Source organism: Anopheles darlingi, chromosome 3, assembly GCF_943734745.1.
Source record: "Anopheles darlingi chromosome 3, idAnoDarlMG_H_01, whole genome shotgun sequence".
Classification (NCBI taxonomy): Eukaryota; Metazoa; Arthropoda; class Insecta; order Diptera; family Culicidae; genus Anopheles; species Anopheles darlingi.
Genome location: NC_064875.1, coordinates 14,128,967 through 14,148,966, shown reverse-complemented (window position 1 = coordinate 14,148,966; position 20,000 = coordinate 14,128,967). Strand labels below are relative to the sequence as shown.

General features: G+C 49.4%; 4 protein-coding genes across 6 annotated transcripts in view; 1 reads left to right on the top strand and 3 right to left on the bottom strand.

Moving 5' to 3' along the window:
• The window catches only part of LOC125956789 (sodium/potassium/calcium exchanger 4), an 11,120-nt gene extending 7,201 nt beyond the window's left edge, over nucleotides 1–3,919 (bottom strand). For 2 of the 3 annotated variants that reach the window (XM_049688985.1, XM_049688987.1), the window contains exon 1: nucleotides 3,857–3,919. In XM_049688985.1, the coding sequence (XP_049544942.1) occupies nucleotides 3,857–3,896 (40 nt within the window). In that variant the 5' untranslated portion in view covers nucleotides 3,897–3,919. Of the gene's footprint in view, nucleotides 1–2,050; nucleotides 2,309–3,856 lie in introns of those variants that run through there. The other variant, XM_049688986.1, reaches the window with a different exon arrangement.
• Nucleotides 3,920–5,317: 1,398 nt separating this feature from the next.
• Nucleotides 5,318–6,740, top strand: LOC125956395 (nuclear pore glycoprotein p62). The gene has a single exon (XM_049688209.1). The coding sequence runs from the start codon at nucleotides 5,408–5,410 to the stop codon at nucleotides 6,581–6,583; it is 1,176 nt and encodes a 391-aa protein (XP_049544166.1). The 5' UTR covers nucleotides 5,318–5,407; the 3' UTR covers nucleotides 6,584–6,740.
• LOC125953279 (zinc finger protein 420-like) lies at nucleotides 6,680–10,132 on the bottom strand. Its single transcript, XM_049682737.1, has 8 exons — nucleotides 9,313–10,132; nucleotides 9,134–9,250; nucleotides 9,028–9,064; nucleotides 8,537–8,968; nucleotides 7,533–8,383; nucleotides 7,353–7,469; nucleotides 7,211–7,247; nucleotides 6,680–7,129 (listed from the first exon to the last, which is right to left on the bottom strand). Exons 1-8 carry the CDS (start codon nucleotides 10,130–10,132, stop codon nucleotides 6,775–6,777), a joined length of 2,766 nt encoding a protein of 921 aa, XP_049538694.1. The 3' UTR covers nucleotides 6,680–6,774.
• A 355-nt stretch (nucleotides 10,133–10,487) lies between these two features.
• The window catches only part of LOC125956394 (uncharacterized), a 13,019-nt gene continuing 3,506 nt past the window's right edge, over nucleotides 10,488–20,000 (bottom strand). The window contains exons 2-6 of the mRNA XM_049688208.1: nucleotides 15,957–19,012; nucleotides 13,470–15,885; nucleotides 13,266–13,388; nucleotides 13,124–13,166; nucleotides 10,488–13,051 (exon numbers count right to left, since the gene is read on the bottom strand). Of these exons, the coding sequence (XP_049544165.1) occupies nucleotides 13,006–13,051; nucleotides 13,124–13,166; nucleotides 13,266–13,388; nucleotides 13,470–15,885; nucleotides 15,957–19,012 (5,684 nt within the window). The 3' untranslated portion in view covers nucleotides 10,488–13,005. The remainder of the gene's footprint in view (nucleotides 13,052–13,123; nucleotides 13,167–13,265; nucleotides 13,389–13,469; nucleotides 15,886–15,956; nucleotides 19,013–20,000) is intronic.

Sequence of the window (20,000 nt, the reverse complement as noted above, 5' to 3'; positions counted from 1 at the left end):
TTAACATACAATATACTTCCATGTTCATTCCTAAGAGATTTTGTCACATAGCGCTAGTGCTTCAAGGTGGCCATTCTTATGTGGTTTATGTTATCGCGTGTTTACATGCGACTCCACAGCCACGATCGATACACCCCGGGTAAAGTGGTATTATTTGTATTTCCAATACTGGTTCCCCTCGCCCAAAATGACTCCAGCAGTACATGTGACGACAACAGCAGTAGCAGCAGCGGCTCCGATCGACAACGCTGATCAACAAGCTTCACCTCAAAACCCGACCTTCGGTACGAATGCGTTAGTCGATGAAGTGCTTCATCGATTCTGATCGTGGGATCCCCACAACACATGCGGTGGGTGTGTGCAGCCGATCAAAGGGTGATCGCGAGGGAAGGAAGTGAAGGGCGACGTACCTCGTAGACCGACAATTGATGGAACATACTATATGTACTCTCGCTCCGAGATTATCATATCTGCACACACCCCCCCCCCCCCTTCTTTCCACTCCTTCTATTGCACTCTCGCTCTCTCTATTTCCCTCTCCAAGCTTTTCCAAAGGGGTTGATCTATTGCTAGCAAGGAGGAGTCTGTAAGAGTAAACGCATCTATTACGTCACCGAGTGAACAGTTCATCCACAATACTATCTCTTTCTTCTCATCTCATCTCTCTCTCTCTCTCTCTCTCGCTCTCTTTCTCTCTCTCTTACATACACACACACTGGAACATATAGACCCTTACTAGCAGGGTGCCGCTGCTGGCCGATCATTATTCGCGCGGGACCGCGTCCACTCATCGACGGCGTTCTAATCGGGTCGGGTCAATCAGCAGATTATTGAATGCTAATTGTCGCTCGGAAACAACTGCCCTCGTCACTAGCGCCGTCACTACCACCACCGGACGAACGAGCGCCCACCCCGTTGAAGGGGGTTGGAGGCCATCAGCGATGATAGGCGAGTGACAAAACGGATTAAACCGTTGCGGGAGCGGAAGTTTCGTGCGAAACACAACTCATACTAACCGTCGCCGGAGCTAGATCGCTATCATCGAACGGTGTGTTGGTCACCCGAGCTCAAAACCGGCATCCGTCACAGTCATACACAGTTGCCATAGGAAACAAGCAGCCTGCCATGATGTTGCCTGAAGTTATTTTAATGCCAATTTCTTGCTTTCAATTTTTAGATTTTTATGCTTTTTAGGCACGGTTCGTCAAATAATTGGGAGGAGCATTTTTGGAGCGCAGAATATGTAAGGTATGAGTCCCGCAGTGCTCCTGAGGGACTTCCATAGGACTAATGTCTACGGTCCTCGTATGTATTGCGACTAGTTAGTACAAAAAATAAACAAGTCACCAGGCGCCTCCATGGGGGAGCCAAAGACACCGTCCCATCCCATCGAACCCATGGAACCTTTCCATTCCGAACCTATTTACGGTGGCCAGTTTCATCCAGTTCAAAGCAAACAATCTCTGGTTTTGTTCCCCGATGTGGAACAGATGCCGTCTTCACGGTATCATCGTACCCGCGTTCAGCGTTTGTATGTGTGCCGGGTTCGTCGGCAAAGAACAACGGCAAGCGAGACACTAGATTGGCGTAGCTTCACCCGTCTTCCCTCTCGAGCGTCCAACCAAACACACGGAGCACGGGCGAGCGCTCACCTTTTACTCCACCGACCACCAGTGACCGCCCCCCTCCGGTCACGGATGTTTAACGAAATTAATTGAATCTTATTGTGAAGAAATTCAAGCATTATTTATCAAATAAAGCACGCTCGGAATCGGTGGCAGTCGGCGCACTACGAATGTGCTGGTATGTGTGTATGCGCGTTGTGATGCGGTCCGCCCGGGGTTGCCGGAGAGGTGTCCAAGGTTGTGCTTTTTCGCGCCAATCGGTTGGCCAGCAACGTTTGCGGCAGCGGCAAGAGGAGAAGACTTTGAAGAACGCATGCGTTCCAGTAGCAATGCAGGAAAGAGGGAAACCCTATGCTGGTTGCTCTGGCAACGTGCAAGGATTCCGATCTTCCGATGCTAACTTTTGGCACATCTAGTAATCTCACCGACGGTGTTGGAAGGGGACAGAATTGAGGAATTTAAAAAGGATGTGCCCGCGGGGGTGCCTCAGCAAACACTACCACGGCAAGGTACACACACACACACACACAACCGCACACATGGACAGGGATGGCAAATAGAAAACAACACTTAGGGCACTAAGCAAAGGAGAGAAGGGCGGCGCACGGCCTCGATCGATCACACTTCGCCGTTTTCCCTCTCGATTCCGACCGCAAACGACTGCGGGCCGTGCGGCTCGGTAAGCGAACGAATGAACAATCAACCCGTCGCACGGTCCGGCGCCACACCGAACCCAAACCGATCCAAACGCGATCCGCGCGATGACCGCGTAAGGCTGCTGATCGTATAGTATCGCCTGATGAGACGATCGCGCCTTCCTCGCACAACAGATCCTTCAGCGACATATGCTCACTCGGCATGAGCTCGCTGATGATGTGATAAGGTACATAACGGTTCTTATCGTGTTCTCTTTCCTTGGTTGCTGCTAACTGTATCAATGTGACCGACTTTCCGATTGCTTCACCATTGTTTAAGCTTCTCTCGGCTTGATGTACATTCATTAACCGTTGAGTTATCTTCTTTTGATAGTTTTCGCATCATATGTTTCTGGTTTTCTGGATTATTTAAATGTTTGTTTTTTTTTTCATCATTAGTCTGTCCAGTCTTATCTGTGGCTTGCGTTTCAGTTTACTACTTCTTCTTTTACTGGCTACTCGCAACACGAGATGATAACCTTTTCGTTTGCCTTTCTCCTAAGAAAAAGAAGCACAAACACACTCACACACAAGCGCACCTGGTACACACACACACACATCGAGTTGGTAGCATAATCACACCAGCATTTCTGTTGCCCGGGCGGGTTGAAGCGAGCAGAACGGCACGAAAGTCGCTACGACGGCGCACCAGGCGACCCATCGACCCATCCCGGTGCCACTTTATACTTCAATCTTTCCATTTTCTTAAATTGAGTGCCATATTCTTCTCTATGATTATCCATAATGCCTCTTATCCGTTTGCCGCACACACACACACACACACAAGGGGAATGGGATGCCTCGTTGCTGTTGCGCTGTTGGTCCAGTCCATCCGCCGCACCGCCGCAGTCTTCTGTGGCCACGCACGCACACATACGCGCACACGATCGCGCACATTGCTATCACAGCACGGCTATGCCAGGCCTGGCCTGGTACGGCCACACCATATCACATACCCGTACGGGGCACGGAAATACTTGACATCGTGGCCAGTTGAGCCGTGCCTGGCGCGAGTTAGTGATATGCTGATGGACCCAATCGTCCTACCCAATCTAAACCGTTTCTGCTCTGCCGAAGAACCGGTACCAAAGGTGCCCTTCAAAACCGCTTCCTTCCCAAAAACTGGATTTCACAGTAACGCTTGACCGCGAGAATGTTTTCGAAAAACACTGATAAACGCCTTTTTGTCTTGTCTGGTTGTTTTTGGACGAATAATCACAGTAAATTGGCGAAGATGATTGCTCGAAATAACAAATGATTAGCACTGCATGAGCGGTTAAACTGAGGGCAGCAACACAATCAAAGACACGCTTGGAACCGAGGGTGGAGGGAGCGGCTGAAGCATTGCATTGCAAAACACACTCTAATTGACGACGGGAAGAAAAAACTCGTTCCGCGAAAATGAACAAATAACAAGATTTAGAACAAAAAAAAAAGCTATGGGAAAAGACTCGAGGCCAAAGCGGAAGGCACGGAATGTGGAGTAACCCGCGCACAACCAAAAGCACCAAAAAGGGCGAAATGTTAGTAGCTAACCATTGCTTCGCGCCAATCCCCAGTAGTCCGATTCGTCCATGTTGATTAAATCACAGTCAAATTTCAACTGAAGCACCGGTACCGGTTGGCGCTTATGTATAGTGGCTATACGCTACGAAGTGCGCCCCCGGGGGGGGGGTGGCCACCCCTTGAGTCGCCATCGTTGTCGTCGTCGTCGTCGTCGTCGTCGTCGTTGTCGTGGTTGTTGGCCGGTCAGCAACACTAGCTCGCTGCATCGGACAAGCGGACATCGTTTGTTCGGGTGACCGCATCCCTGTTCAGCGCGCAACCGGCAACGCACACTTCATCGGTCCGATGGGGGTGACAGATGCACATACACACGCACAAACACACACACCCACCGAGCCGAGGACACCCGAACAGGTGGAGCAGCTGGTAAGATGATGCGCCGGCCGGGTATCGCCGCATGATCGCTTGGTCATGGTCGCATTGGCCGCGGTCGATCCTATAGCTGTAAGCGGGTAGCACCTACACAGATCACCGATCAAAACGATGAACGACGAAACACCCCGGCGGCCATCCCAACTCCCACCACTGACCCCCCCCCCCTTCTCTTTCCCTACCCCTTACCGGGGTCGATTGGAAATTGTTTTCAATTGTATTCTGTATGTGCTCCCAGCAGAGCATTCATCAACGGCTGCTCCCCACGCACGCCCTGCTCGCATCACCCGGCCTCCGACACTCCTGCTTCCCACCTCGCCCACCGTCCAGCTCGGTTCGCAGACTCCCACCTCGCATACTACGATCGGAGCTCCGGTTATCGGGCCGCTAGCTCCATAGCTGCTGTGTGCGTGTGTACGAATTTGAGGGTGGGAGGTTTTTTTGGCGAGCTGAGGAAAGGTGACAAGGTGACAAGGTGCGAATAGGTCCCTCTCATGCCCCATCTGCCTCATTCCACCAGTTAACCTTGTTTCGTCTCACCGGAACACGGAAATTATTGAACCGGCATATCACGCTCAACGCTTTCACTGGACGGCTAGAAACAGGGAGAACATGGAGTGTCCAGTGCCAACGCCAACAGGACATATGGGTTTCCTTTGAAGATCACGTTTTCGATCCGCTGCAATATCCGGAACATTACTATTGAAGGAGACGCACAGTGACGGAGACGGTGGAATTTCGGTAGAAGAGTGAAGAGGCAGTGAAGATGGGTAGTTAATGCTGATCCTCAAATCTTGAGATTGAGGTGCCTATTCCCGTCAGGCGTCAAATTCATTTCTGTTCATTTTTGGGTTCATTATCGCTTAAGGAAATCACCCACGTGTAACGTGGAACGTGAGCACACGCAACGGCTTTTTGTTGCGTGTTTTGAACGGAGTTTTGAAAAAACGAGCAAAACAATATAAACGATACAACGAACGAAATAAACGATACAACGAACGAAATTTTTCACGATAAAAAGCGACGTAAAACGATCGGTTGTGACATAAAACGACAAAACCAAACCGCGCGTTTTCTCTCAGTTTCACACAAAAAGAAAATTGTTTACTGTAAATTGAAGTTTACTGAAAGTTTCCTTCAAATTTTACAATGAATTTCTCGTTCGGAACCCCGACCACAACGACCGCCACCACCGGTGGGTTTTCACTCGGTGCACCAGCTACTAGCACCGCTCCGACAGGGTTTTCGTTCGGTGCTGCTCCGGCTTTCGGAGCAACCGCAGCCCCGGCGGCCACCGGTCTTTCGCTCAACCCAACGTCGGCGGCACCAGCGCCCGCTGCATCCGGTGGTTTACCGACGCTTTCATTTGGTGCATCGCTTGGAACCACGGGAGCTGCAGCGGCCACAGGGAGCGCGGTTGCACCAACGGCAGCAGCCGGTACTGCGATCGCAGCACCGGCGAACCCACTAGTACCGACACTCGCCGCCACAGCAGTCACAACGGCCACCCCTGCGGCGGCAACGGCCGCACCACTCACACTCGGCGGATTCGGTTTGTCGAAGCCAGCCGAGCAACCGGCGAGTGCGTTAAGCAATCCTGCGGTAACCACGAGCCAGCCAGCGACTTTGACGCTCGGAACTACCAACACGACGACAGCACCACCGAGCGGAACTGCCGGAACGACGGGGGCCAGTCTCACCACAACCACCCAGACGACCCAATCGGCCGCCGTGGCATCTGGGCAGCAGTTGAAGTTTTTCCAGCTGGAAGAATTCATTAACAAATGGACACTGGAGCTCGAGGAACAGGAGAAGCTCTTCACCAACCAGGCAACCCAGGTGAACGCCTGGGATAATATGCTGTTGGCGAACGGGGAAAAAATCGTCGCGCTAAACGAAGCCGTCGTGAAGGTGAAGGCAGAACAGAATGCAATGGAGCAGGAACTGGAGTTTATTACAGCTCAGCACACCGAGCTGGAGGAGTGCATCGTACCGCTCGAGCAGGAGCTCTCGCGCAACGTACAGATTGATCTGGAGCGTGGCCAAACCTATTCGATGGCGGAAACGCTCGACTCGCAGTTGAAGCAGATGTACGAGGATCTGAAAGAGGTGATCGAGCATCTGAACGATGCGAACAAGTACACTGATCCGAACGATCCGCTCGTACAAATCGGAAAGATACTGAATGCGCATATGAACTCACTGCAGTGGATCGAATCGTCCAGTACCGCCATCACGAACCGATTGGAGGAAATTAACAAAATGCACGAAACGCTACGCAAAGACAACGAACGATCATTTCGCCTAACCTATTATGATCAGTAAGCTGATCAGAGCATCTGAAACCTTCCAAAATCCTTCATTATTCCCATCACTTAAGTGCTTTGTAAGCAGGATTCCCAAATAATTACCCTGTCCCCTATTCCGATACAATTCCCCAAATCAGATATTCAGATGTAAGTTAATAAACCTAAGCAACATGCGCGTTCTGCGTCGATGTCCATGGAAACCCTCGGCTACTTTTTTATTGCTCCCTTAGAAACTTCTTTGGTGTAGTGTAGATGCAAAATGTTGGTAGTTGTGAATCGAAAATCGCGACTCTCCCCCTCGCCGACGGTGGATTCCGCACTAGCACCACCCTTCCCTTCATCCGACTGATAGTGTACCTTGTAATGATCGCGCAGCTCCGACAGCAACCGATACGATGCGTCGCATCGATCGCACTTGTAAATGTTGGTACCGATGTGGATTCGCATGTGCTTCACCAGATCGTTGCTCTGAGAGAACGAACGGATACAGTATGTACATTTGTACGGTCGCTCTCCCGTATGGGTTAGCATATGGCGTTTGAGAAGATCGGATGTGTAGAAACTGAAAACGTAAAGCCCGAAACAGAATATTAGTTAGGTTGGCTGAAAGCATACACTTGCATGCAGTAACCGAACGCATTACCTTCTGCTGCAAGCCTCACAACTGAACGGACGTATTCCTTTTTTATAGGTCGCAGGCCCGGCGGGATAGATAAAAGAAGAAAGAGATTGCGACTATAAGACTTTTGCGCTATATGCAAGAAAATGCTACACCCTTAAGTTACCTGTGTGAATACGTTGATGTTTTGCCAGCGAGGAGTTTTTGGTAAACAGAGAGCCACACAAATCGCAACTGAACTGTTTGAGCTTGGAATGGGTGTACTGATGTGTCTTCAATTCGCCTAAAAAGTAATAGTTAAATATCATCGTGCTGATATACCGCACCGTCGACGTCATGGGCGTACCTTTGGAATGGAATTTAGATGGGCACAGCTTGCAGGCAAAGGCTCTCACGTTCGAATGCCGCTTCATGTGCTGTTTAAGATTACTTTTGGTTTCAAACTTTTTGCCACATTCGGCACACAAGTACGGTGCATCATGCGACAACACGTGCAGCCGGTGAGCTTCAACGGTTCGAAAACCCTTTTCACAGCTGGTGCAGAAATGGATCCGGCCGAGATCGTGGCATTTCTTGTGAGCCACATACTTTTCCCTCTCCAGGAACGCTCTCTCGCAGGGCTCGCAGTAGTAACATTGATCACCGTGCTGATCCTTCAAATGACTGGACAGTTGGGATTGAGATGGGAATATTACCATGCACAGGGTACACGAGTAACAGTCTGATTGCAAGTGGCTTGGTGTTTTCTCGACATCTTCACTGCTGGCATTCGATGGTTCTTCCTTGTACGCCATGGGTTTGAGATCCTCTTGTAAATCCTGCTGCTCATCGGGAGCAAACTGCAACAGCTCCGGATCGACAGAAGATTTACAATCGACAGCCTCAACTTCGGGAGACGGCGACCGCTTACAGATCATCGAGGCATCACGGGTCGTCGAGAGCATTTCCCGTATCCTTTCGCCGCTGGACAGACACAGTTCGTACAGGTCGTACGCGTGGAGGGTTTTGCGCTTACATTCCTCACAGATTTTCGTTGGCCACTCTTCATTGCCGTCGTCGGGAAGCTCGTGAGGATGAAGTATCCTGGACAGCAATGTTAGAAACGTTTCCTCACCCCTTACTGGCTCATAAATACTGCACGCAACTTCGACGGTCGTTAAACAAAGGCGACAAAGTTCTAGCGACATTTTAGGTAGCCTTTTAATTAGTGATCAAATACGCGATACTGCGAAAAACTATCGAAATCTTCACAAATTCCTTCGGAAAGTTCCTCTTTGTTTGTTTACTTTTTTGTTGCCAAGAAATGTCAAAAGATTCTCCAGAAACGTCAAATGATTTTTTGGTTTTATTCATTTCCGGTTTTCAACGACTTTTTTTGTAAATTTAACCTTTTCGATCGATCCTGGAAGACTAATTGCACTGGTTCCGGGGCAATCCGCTATCGTATCGACATCCTCTACCCCCTTGCTCGCCACCATCTGGTTTTTCACGTACCGCGCGTTAAGTATGTCCTTGCTGGAGAATCGAAAATCTTTGTTTGCCGGAAAATCCAGCTCGCCGTTCAGACCTGCATGCTCCTGATAGTGATTCCGCAGCTGCGACATCAACCGATAAGCAGCATCACAGCGATCACATTGATAAATTAGCTCCCCGACGTGTATCTGCGCGTGCTTTACCAGATCGTTGCTTTGGGCGAATTTTTGAGTACAAAATCGGCAATGGTAGGGTTTTTCCCCGGTGTGGGTAAATATGTGGCGTTTGAGATGATGGGCTGTGAAAAAACTGCAAAACGGTATGAGGAATGTTATTCTGTACCTACATTTTTCCTGTAATTAATTTACCTCGCACTACAGGCATCGCAACTGTACGCTCGTTTGCCTACGATGGCCACAATGGAAAAGGGGTACAAAATGAGCGAATAATTATCGACTTCGGCGTCTGGCTTACCTTTATGAATGCGTTGATGATTAAGCAGAGAGCACTTCCTGGTGAACTTGGATCCACAAATTTCACAGCTAAACTGTTTATCGCTCGAATGTGTACTTTGGTGCGCTTGCAAGTCTCCTAGAAAAGGATCATCAACTCAGCTCAGCGTATTCCCGCAATAACCTGTGGTTTAGGTTTACCTTTAGCATGGAATCGAATCGGACATAAGCTGCAGGCAAATTTCTTCTCTCCCGAATGGCGCTTCGAATGCTGTTTCAGATTACTTTTGTCGTTGAAAATCTTGCCACACAATGAACATAGAAATCGTGCGCTGTGCGATTGCATGTGTTGCTTAAGGACTCGCACGTCCCGGTATCCTTTTTCACAGATCGTGCAGAACTTGGTTCGCCCAGAGGCGTGACACTGTACATGCGTTTCGTACTTTTTTTGGTTCGAAAACACTCGATTACATTTATCACAACCATGGCCCTCACTGACCTGTGACGATTCTTCATTATAATTCCCTTCACCTATGGCTGGATCGCTAGAGTAGGCTGCACTAATGCAAGTATCCGTGGAAATGATTGATTCCTTCTGCGTCTCCGTAATTCGATCCAATCCTGCGTATTCGCGGCTAGTGACCATTTCGTCCGTTTCGATGACTTCTTCAAGTATTATTTCTGATGGCGAGGGACTCCCTTCAACGAACGGTGCATAAACCGTATCCTGCGGCGGGGAGTCGCTGTAAGGTATGTGGGATTGCTTTTCGAGGAAAATGCGTTTGAACCGTTCTCCACTGGCCGCACAAAGTTCGTACAGTTCGTTGGCATCGATGATTTTCCGCCTACACTCTGGACACACTTTCTCAGGCCACCGGCCGTTACCGTCTTCGATGAACGCCGCCGGAAAAAGCATACACAGCACCGAATACAGACTGGATCCTTGAGGTTCGACCGGTTCCAGCAAGCTGTATTTCACCTCACAATCCGTCAAACAGATGCGACACAACTCTTGCGGCATCTTTTGGGGACAACTGCAATCTTTCCAACTATCCCCGATTCGAATCGCTAGGAATTTCTGGGAAAAGCAACTGTCACCGACTCCCGGATGATTGTTTTGTAAACAAAGCACACAACGCACGCACACAACCAGCATAACCATTTGGATGGCGCCAGTTGTAAAAAAAAGTCTGTTGCGAAGCATGTTAGGTATTTCTCAATAAATTTAGCAAATTCATATTTAAAGTGTCTATCTATCAATTACTATTGTTTCACGCACTCCATTGCGAACCAAAGATTCAACGGCGATTCACTTTCCAACCGTAGAAAGTAGTTTCGGAACCAAGAGTGACGACTGAAGCCGACTGTGATTTAAATATCTAAATCTTATATTTATTTCATTCCCACTCTCTAGGCGACATACTTCTCTCTACAGTTATGTTCACTAATTTCACTTCCAGATCTACTACTTTGATTCATCATTTGTTCTGCGTGTGTTTGCTTTATATGTGTGGGGGTATTCCACCATTTTTGTTAGTGTGCCTTTTGTGATATTCTCACGCTAAACCGCCCCCAACGTGCACGCATTCCTCCGGCTGCCTTCATTCAATCAGCTACAGATTGCTGTTTATGCGCCTTTTGCTGATCATTCTCTGTGCTCTCTAGCCAATACGGGTGATGGGATGTTGGTTATTAAATATTTCATAGTAATTACAATAAATATAATAATAAATTAATGATGCTCATGAAATATACTTTGCTTTTCTGTTGGCTGCCATATTTTCTCTGCGAAATGAGTTTGTTTTAATCTCCTTATTCATCGTGTTTGCTCCAATTTCGAAACGTATTCGTTGGGATCATCTCTGAAGGTTTATTCCGTGTTTCGACTTATCTTTGTTGGCTTCTATCCGTTTCTGCGCCTGTCTTGTACGAGTTTAATGCTGCCATTTTGAGTGATAACATACGGGGCATTGGTTCCGCTATGTGCTAGAGAGGTTATATTATGTAGGATTTAGGATATTTTGTTTTTTCTTGTATCCATGTGTGTGTATGTGTGTCTATGTGTGTTTTTTTTTTCCTTTTTGCATCATTAGTATTTGTTATTATACTGCACACCTCGCTAATATAGACAAAATCATTTATTTAAAATCACAAACCTAACCAAACCTACTACCTATCCCGGTACTGTCGCGCACTGCCGCGAACCGCTCAGTGAAGGGTACGTGAATGCGATGCGAGAACAACGAGAACAACACTACTCGGAACAGGTGTCGCAAAGCGAGCGAGAATAATTAAAATAACCAAAGTAATGGAGAATACTTTCAAATCAAACAGTCTACAATAATCTCGTCGATCATGGGACCCACTCATCTACGTGTTAATCCAGAGTGCTGGAGCTAATCACTCACTTACTTTCGTCCTAGTAGAACTATGATGCACACGTCTCTGTTGCATTATGCTGCTTGTCGATATGGGAAGTTTTCGAAAAATTAAAACATTAAAACATAGAGCATATTCAGGAGATATGCATTGGATTAAAAACGAAAAGGACTCACAAAAGTAATAACTAGCAATAGTGCCTCTGTTGAAGAGACGGTGATTCTGACAGCAATCGCGATAGCGTTAGACCCTGAAGCGGTGCGTCTAATGAAACGAGGAAAAGACAGTGTAAAACGCACGTTACGTCTTCACATTAGCTTAACTTCCTTTCCAATCAAAGCAGTATTAAGAAGATTCTGGTTTACGAGCATCAAGGCGAGACGACAAAGCAGAAGGGAGCAGAAGAAATAAAATGCAATCATCAAATGGACTGTGAAGCTAGATGCAAGCCGCTTGCATTAACACCTACATGATGACGGCGCTCGTGCGCTCCTTCTTGTTCCTGCTGCTCCTTCTCCCTCTGTCTCCAACTGTTACATTAATTATTTCTCCGACAATCTCGATACCTTCATTCGTCCGCATTCAACCCCTTTTCCTCATTGTATATTCTATCGGTGATGTAGTCGCTTACCTCTGGCCCTACTCTTCTGCTTCGCTTAACAGAGCAAAAAAAAGTACGATAAGAATACACGTTCGCATTTAACATTATACTATATACTGTTAAGAATATGTTTTTAAACAATTTGAACTACTACTTGTGGTTTGTGGTTGTTGGGTTTACTATTTTGTTGTTTTTGTTTTTGTTCTTTTTTACTTTACTTTTGCTGTGTATTCTCCCTTCTGTTGCCTTGTCTGTCTGCACTAACTCCGTACTATCATACCGTATTGCGAATATTTCTACCTTAGTCTGCCCGCCCGCCTAAGCGCAGCTGCTTGTTGTTTTCGTTCCAACTAACTGAGTTCCTACTTTTGTTGTTTTGTATGTATATGTCTGTTTGTTTGCTTACTTTACCTTAATCATTGTTTGTTATGCTGTGTTCAATCGTCTGCTTTCTTTTGATTCCATTACTTCTCTAAGACTTAAGTGGTTTTATCTATCCTTGTCCAAACCGCTACCATTTCTTGCGCTGGACAATATTGTTTAGGCGATTTGTATTCCTGCAAATGTTTTTTTTTTAATTTCCCTCTTCCTCCTCATTTCACCCTACGTTTTGTTACTGTATGTTGTGTTTGTTTCTCTTTTTCGACAATATGCTTTTACTACTTATGGAGAATCTCTTTCTTGCTTTTCTCATCTTAACTTAATGCTTCCTTGAAAAAGCAAGCTTTCTTATAGCTGCAGCTTTTCTAGTTAAGGGATTGTAGATTTTTTTGTTTGTTTGTAGCGTCGACATACCGGAAACCTCCTTCCCGTATAGCATACAATCGTGCTACAATGGCGCTCCGTCTGCGCTGGTTCACGTCATATCGCTCCACCACTGCGCTGTAGTGTTTCGGTTACAGCAGCAGTAACTACTATTGTATGCATACATGGTTGTCTACCTTTTGTGCACTGTTGAATCTACAGAGGGAAATTGTAATAAATTAGAAAATGCTTCTCACTTCAATCCATCCAGGCCATCCAGAAACTTACGTTTTCTTACAGAAATTACACCTAAATGCTCCATTGTTGGTTTCTGAAAAGAATGCAAAAAACACAGAAAACAACAACAGGTTACAGCGTGGCATATCAGTGAGGAGTCACAAAAGCACTTATAATGGCACTGTCCACTCACTCAGGTGATGTTCCTCTCGATGTGTTTCATAGGATTTTTTGTAGCTGAACGAAGCCGGACATTGGTCACACTGAAACGGTTTCTCGCCCTTGTGCTGAGCCTGAACGTGAGCCGTTAAGAGAGCTGATGATTCGGGAACGAAAAAACGAAAGGAAATTGATCAGTTTATAACAAAGCTCACATTGGATCCTATACCGTGCGTACCTCGTGTATCGTACGATTCACCGCAAAAATTACAATCGAACGAAACTGGCTCGACCGGTTCGAGCAACTCTTCCGCTAAATCCTCGTGTTGCTGCCGTATGTGCCGCTGCAGATGACCACTGTACTCAAAACGATAGTGACAGACGCGGCACTCGTGCGGCTTTTCCTTCGAATGGTGTAGCTGCTTATGCTGGTTGAGATTGCACGGATAGAGGAACTCCTTCTTACACAGTTCACATTGAATTTTGCTCTTGCTGGAAGACGCTGAACCCGGCGGTCGTCCCATCGTCGTTGTGCGTTGGGTTTGCCTCAAACGACCACTCGTCTGTGGGCTGGCGCGCGTTGGGTTCATGCTCCGGCGGAAGCTCGACGAAAGCGACGGGGAAGACTGCTCAGCAGCACCACTAGTGGCACCAGCACCGGTGGCATCATCATCATCTTCATCGTTGCCATCGGTCACCTCATCGTCGTTGTCCTCATCTTCATCATCGTCCTCCTCTGCCGCTCCACGATCATCATCATCGTCGCCAGTGACGTTATGATTCCTCATACGGCGCTGTTGTTGCTGCAGTGGCTGCTGTTGCTGCTGTTGTTGCTGTTGCTGTTGTTGCTGCTGGAGTTGCTGTTGTTGCTGGTAGCGCATGCTAAAATCTTTGTCAAAGATGTTGTCTTCTAGCACGAGTTCGAGATTGGAACCATCGTAAAGTGGATCAGCTCCACCGCTAGCATCATCACCCTCCTGATGATAGTCACCATCGGAGCTACGACCATCGCCCGCCGCTCGTGTGCTGCTGCCTTCGCCACCAACGCTACTACTTCGCTCATCGGTTCCTGCGATGTTTTGTCCTGCCCCACCTACTCCAGTCGTTCCTCCACCCCCCGTGCCTGCACCAGACGACGGTCCACCGGTGCCGTGATGATCGAGCGAATCGTTAAACATATCCTCGTGCAGCATATTGAACGCACTGATGCCGAACGGCACCTCAAGATCCATCGCTTCACCACCCATATGCGTCATCATGTGCGTCTTCAGTTCGTGCGTCGTTGGGAATGCACCGGAACAGATACGACAAACCAACGATTCCCGCTGCTCCACACCACCGGCACCGGTAAACGAGCCACCGGTGAGACCGACCGTCGGTGCCGCGTCGGCGGGTATCACGCGCCGCAGCTTTCTCCCACCGAGATGGATGCGCATGTGCATAGCTAATGAGCGGGCTTTGATGAACTTGAGCGAACACATCGGACACTGGTGCGTCGGGACGCCGCTCTCCGATCGCGAGGAAGAGCTGGTTGTCGTTGGCGCAATGATTACCTCGTCCGTTACTAAGCCACCGTATCGCGGGACTGCGGTCGTACTGTCATCCAACATAAGTGCAGCAGCTGCCGATGCCGCGGCCGCCGCCGCTGCCGAAGCCGCTGACCGTCGCCCGGGTCCAGGTGAAGAGCGCGTCGGCGTCGAGGTCGCAAAGCCTCCAACCATGGTCGTATCATCGAGATCTTTCGCCTCGTTCGGATGATGGTTGGCGCGATGCCGTGCCAGATGACCCTTGTACTCAAACCGATAATGACAGGTGCGGCACTCGAACGGTTTCTCGCGCGCATGGTGTAACTGATGGTGCTGTTTGAGCAAGCAGCTAAACTTGAACACCTTGTGGCACAGTTTGCACTGCCGATCGTTCGGCGTGTAGCCACTGTCCGGTGGCATCACAATCGGAGGCGCGGATCGCTTCCGGGCATCATTAATCCGCTCGATGTGTGTCTGCAGATGGGTCACCAGTTGGTTTTGATGGGTGAACGTGGCCGCACAGATGACGCATTTGATCTTCTTCGTCCTCCACTGGCGCAGATCGTCCGCGTTTCCTGGCGACCTGATGCTGCTACCATCGCCGCCATTCTCGTTCTCTTGATCCTCTTCACCGACTCTACCACTGGTACCACCGCCTGCATCCTGACCATTCGATTCATCTTCCGGTCCATCCATTAGTACGAGAGGCTGCAGCAGATGAGAGTTATCCTCTTCCCCATCTAGCTGCTGATCATCACGGTCCTGTGCCTCCTGCGAGTTCGGATTACGTTCGGGTTTGGGTTCCGGTTTCGGATCGTTCAAATGCGTTAGCTCGTGGCGCTTCAGATTCAGCTCGTGTACGAAGCTGTAGTGGCACGTTTTGCACTCGTACGGTTTTCCGGGCTGATGGTGCAACACCGTGTGTTGATGCAGCTGGCTTCGGTAGGTGAACGTCTTCTTACAAAGGTGACACTGGATAATGGCGCCACCGGACGAGCGTTTGCGCTTCGCCGGTGGAGGCGCATAACCGTAGGCACTGCCTACAAGCGCGTTCACTGCAGCACGTGCTGGTCGCCCACGCTGATGTGTGCGTGCATGTTCAGAGTAGATCACCTCACTATCAAACATCTGAAATACGAATAATTGAGCGTGTAAGCGAAAAGGAAGCCGAAAATTACACGGAAAGTAGCCCCACTTACCTGTGGACATACGGGGCACTTGAAGATCTTGGACTGCTCCACGTCCGGCCCGAGATCGGGCAATGTCGCCACACCGTCACCTTGCTGTACAATCGATCGATGCGTCTTCAGATGCCAGTCCAGAGACTTTTTCTTAACGAAGCGCCCCGAACAGAGTTTACATTTGTAGATCATCGTACAGCCACCACCATTACCGCCCATTGCAAACGTCCGCAGCAAACCATCGCTATCGTCCACGCCACTCACATCAGCACTCACGGGCGTCACCGAATTGGTCGTAGTATCATTCTGAAGGATCTGACCATCTTCACCCACCAAGAGCTGCCCAGTACTATTCAAAGAAAACTCGCCCGATTCCATCATTTCCGTCGTTGTTCCGGGATGAGCTTCGGCTGCATGCGCTTCGTACAGTTCACGTGTTTCAAATTCACTGCTACATACGCGACATAGGTAGCATACCTCCGAGTGTGCCATCTGGGCCGCCTCTAGCGTGTGTGTCTTCATGTGTCCATTCAGGACACTCTCACGCGTGAAAGTTTCCGAGCAGATCGGACAGGTGTGGCTGCCGCGGCTGCTGCTGCTGCCACTGCCCCCGCCCACAGTACCGTCCGGACCGACACCGGGCATGCTCAAGTTGCCACTATTACCCAGGGATACCGTTGGCCAGCGACCACCACCAGTGCCACCCGCTCCCAATGACTTGACGCGTCGGCCACCGTGCGCACTGATCACGTGCTGATTGAGTAGCTTGCGGCGTGTGAACGATTCCGAGCACTTGGAGCACCGGTACCGGGTCGGCTGCGTCGGATCGCAGCCCATCTCATGGCGCAGCATGTGCGCCGTGTAGCTGTACTTCATCGCGAACCGATAGAAGCAGATGTGGCACTCGAATGGCCGACCCTCGGTCGAGTGGACGCGCTTGTGGCGCCGGAACTGGGACTCCGTACCGACTACCTTGCCGCAGACCTTGCACACGAACATCTGCTCGCCGGATTCGGGATTGAAGGACACTTCCTCCGGATCGATCGTATCACCTCCGTCCTCCTTTCCTTCTTCGCCTTCTCCACCTTCTGCACCTTCCTCATCGTCATCCACGGTGCTGCCGTTTCCTTGGCGCAATCGCTGCCGTCCACTGGCAGCGCTTTCGCTATCACCAAGCGAAGATTGCTGCTGCTGCTGGTGTTGCTGTTGCTTCTGTTGTTGTTGTGACTGTTGCGACTCGTCGAAGTCGTCTTCCTCCTCGTCTTCGCCAACAGTATCATCCTCTTCGTCATCGTCCTCGTCAGCAGCTTGACCAGAACCGTCCTCGCTTTTCATTGCCGTCAGATGCTTTTCCATGTGTGCGTGCAACAGATCCTTCTGCTCGTATCGGCACGGGCAAAGTTTGCATTTGTAAACCAGCGAAAACCCGTCGGGCAAGTAGGCTTCGGTTGTATTCTGTGATGATTCCTGCTTCTTCTCCGAACCGTCAACGGGTGACGTTGGTTGCTGATTATGCTCGCTGGGATCCTCCTCCTCTTTCATTTTGGTTCCAGTGCTTTCCATGGTCCCTTGTTCTGACCCTGGCCTCCTTTCTTCCATGTCCTTTTCCGATTTTATCTCATTGGGCGAAACTGCATCCTCCGTTGATCCACCATCATCATCTACCTCAGCGTCACCATCGTTACGACGATGTGGCTCTTGCTCTGCTGATTGCAAACCTTCCTTGGTTTCCTTTGCGTTACCATCACCTTCACAATCGTTTCGCTCGGCAGCAATTGCAGCCGCAGCTTCCGAGCGTTCGGCTTCCGTGTGTGTATCTGCGTGTTTCTGTAGCTCCTCCCGGTCGGCAAACTCCACGGAACACACGCGACAAACGTAAGCAAGCTCGCTGTGCATTTCGATCAATACCTCCGGATGCTTCTCTCGCATGTGCCCATTCAGGCCACTTTCGCGCGCAAACGATGCAGAACACACGGTACACGCGTATTCTCGCTCCGGCGCATCGCTCGTTCCCTCGCCATCACCACCATCCGCATCGTCTGCCAGTGCCTTTAGGCCATGCTTTTGCAACAAATGCTCTGCGTACAATGCACGACTCGCGAAGCGAAGATTGCAAACAGTGCACTGGCGCAACTGTGCGTCGGCATCTTCGGCAGCCGTCGATGGAGTCGCCAGAACGTGCTTCCGTGTCATATGGTTCATGTAGATTGCACGGCTTGGGAAGCGAATGTTGCAAATGTTGCATCGCAGATCGGGACTGGCACCGGTGGTTTCATCTTTCACCGCCAATTCCGCACCAGACTGGTCCAGCTTGTCCTTGCGATGCTTCTGCAAATGGCGTAGGAAGGTGGTCTGCTGATCGAACACCAACAAACAGTGCGGACACTCAAGACCACGGTTTTGTGGGTCCATGTGCGCTTCCATGACGTGCCGCTTCAGCAGCACAAAGATGGGGAACGCCTTGTCACACCGGGTGCAGGCAAACTCACCGTCCGCCCCACCGGTACCAGCATTCAGCGCATCTCCACCGCCACTGCCGTCAGTGATCGCGTCCGTGAGTGAACTGTATGCGTCCGGGCCGACATGCGAACGCATGTGCACGCTCAGCCAACGCTCGTTACGGAAGGTGTAGTGGCACTTGCGACACTTGAACGGCTTGCTCGGATCGTGCTGGCTGATGAAATGATTCTTGTAGTAGCTGCGATACTTAAATTCGCGCAAACACTTGGTACACTGGTGACTCCCGTTCGGCAACACCCGGTGGAAGGAATTGTAGTCGAAGAAGGTGGCAGACTGCTTGCCAGCAGCACCACCTTCCGCCATGCGTTGCTGACCACCAGCACCAGTGCCGTTGTTGTTCTTCAATTGGCGCAACGCGTCCGGTCCATTGGAGATGTGCTGGATCTTGAGCTGATTGTTGCTCTTACCCCAACGACCGGCCCCTTGCTGATTGTAGGACGCTGTTGCTCTTTCGGCGGGCTGTAACGTACGACCCATGACGGCGGCATGTAACGGATACTGTTTTCCATACAGGTAACCATCCTGTTCCTTCAACTGTGCTGCACGTTTACCACCTAAAATTTAATACAACAGAGAAGCCAGATTAGAGTAGACCGTATGCGTACTGCATCTCAAACATTCACATCATATCATTTCAATTCAAACGCTCCGGATACAAAAATCAACCGCGTTCCGTGTTTACTATGATTTGCAATGTCAAAGTCAAAATCGACAAACTTCAACAGTCTGCTCCTTACCCGGCGACCACCATCCATGTAAACAAACCAGCGCAACCATCATTTCCCTTTACTCGGAAATGGCAAATAAAAAATGGCGACAAAATACACCGAATAACATCGACTATCGGATGTAAAAAATGACCTACTTGCAGTTCAACCGCCCCCACCAAACTCAGAGAAACCCAAACAAACTTGACCTGGAAAGAAACAAATTCATACAAAAACAAGTCGACGTAGGGCAGAGGGAGAACGCAATGGATTCGCCCTGTCTGTCACCTCTGTCGAATCCATCCAAACACACACACACACACGCACACACGGAGGCTGCCGAGAGCGAGCGAGCCAACAACTCTAAAACTAATTATCGATCGATGGAAACATATATCAATCACAAGCGCACACATAACTGATGGAAGCACCTTTCCTGGAAATTGTCACAGCACAGCGCACCGAGATTCCCATTTCCGTGCGTAAACAGGGTCAGTTATTCGGGAATGAGAGCATTAGCATTTCAGCCACGAAACAGATGCACGTGATCTGTCGCAAACCCATTTTACGATTGTTGTGGTAAAAAAAACTGAGTGAAAAATTAAATCGAGTGGAGCCGTCTCGGCAACCAGTATGTTTGGACTGCTGTTTCCGTGCTGGAGCTTTTCTAATTTACGGCCCCATATGTCGAACCGCCCTACTCTTGTCACGCCTATAGCCGTCAAAATTAGAATAAGCGCACAAAATGGCAAAAACAGGTCATTTTCGGGGAGGAACCAGGGCATAGACAATCCGGTGGAAAAAGGACATATTTTGCAACACAACACAGGATACA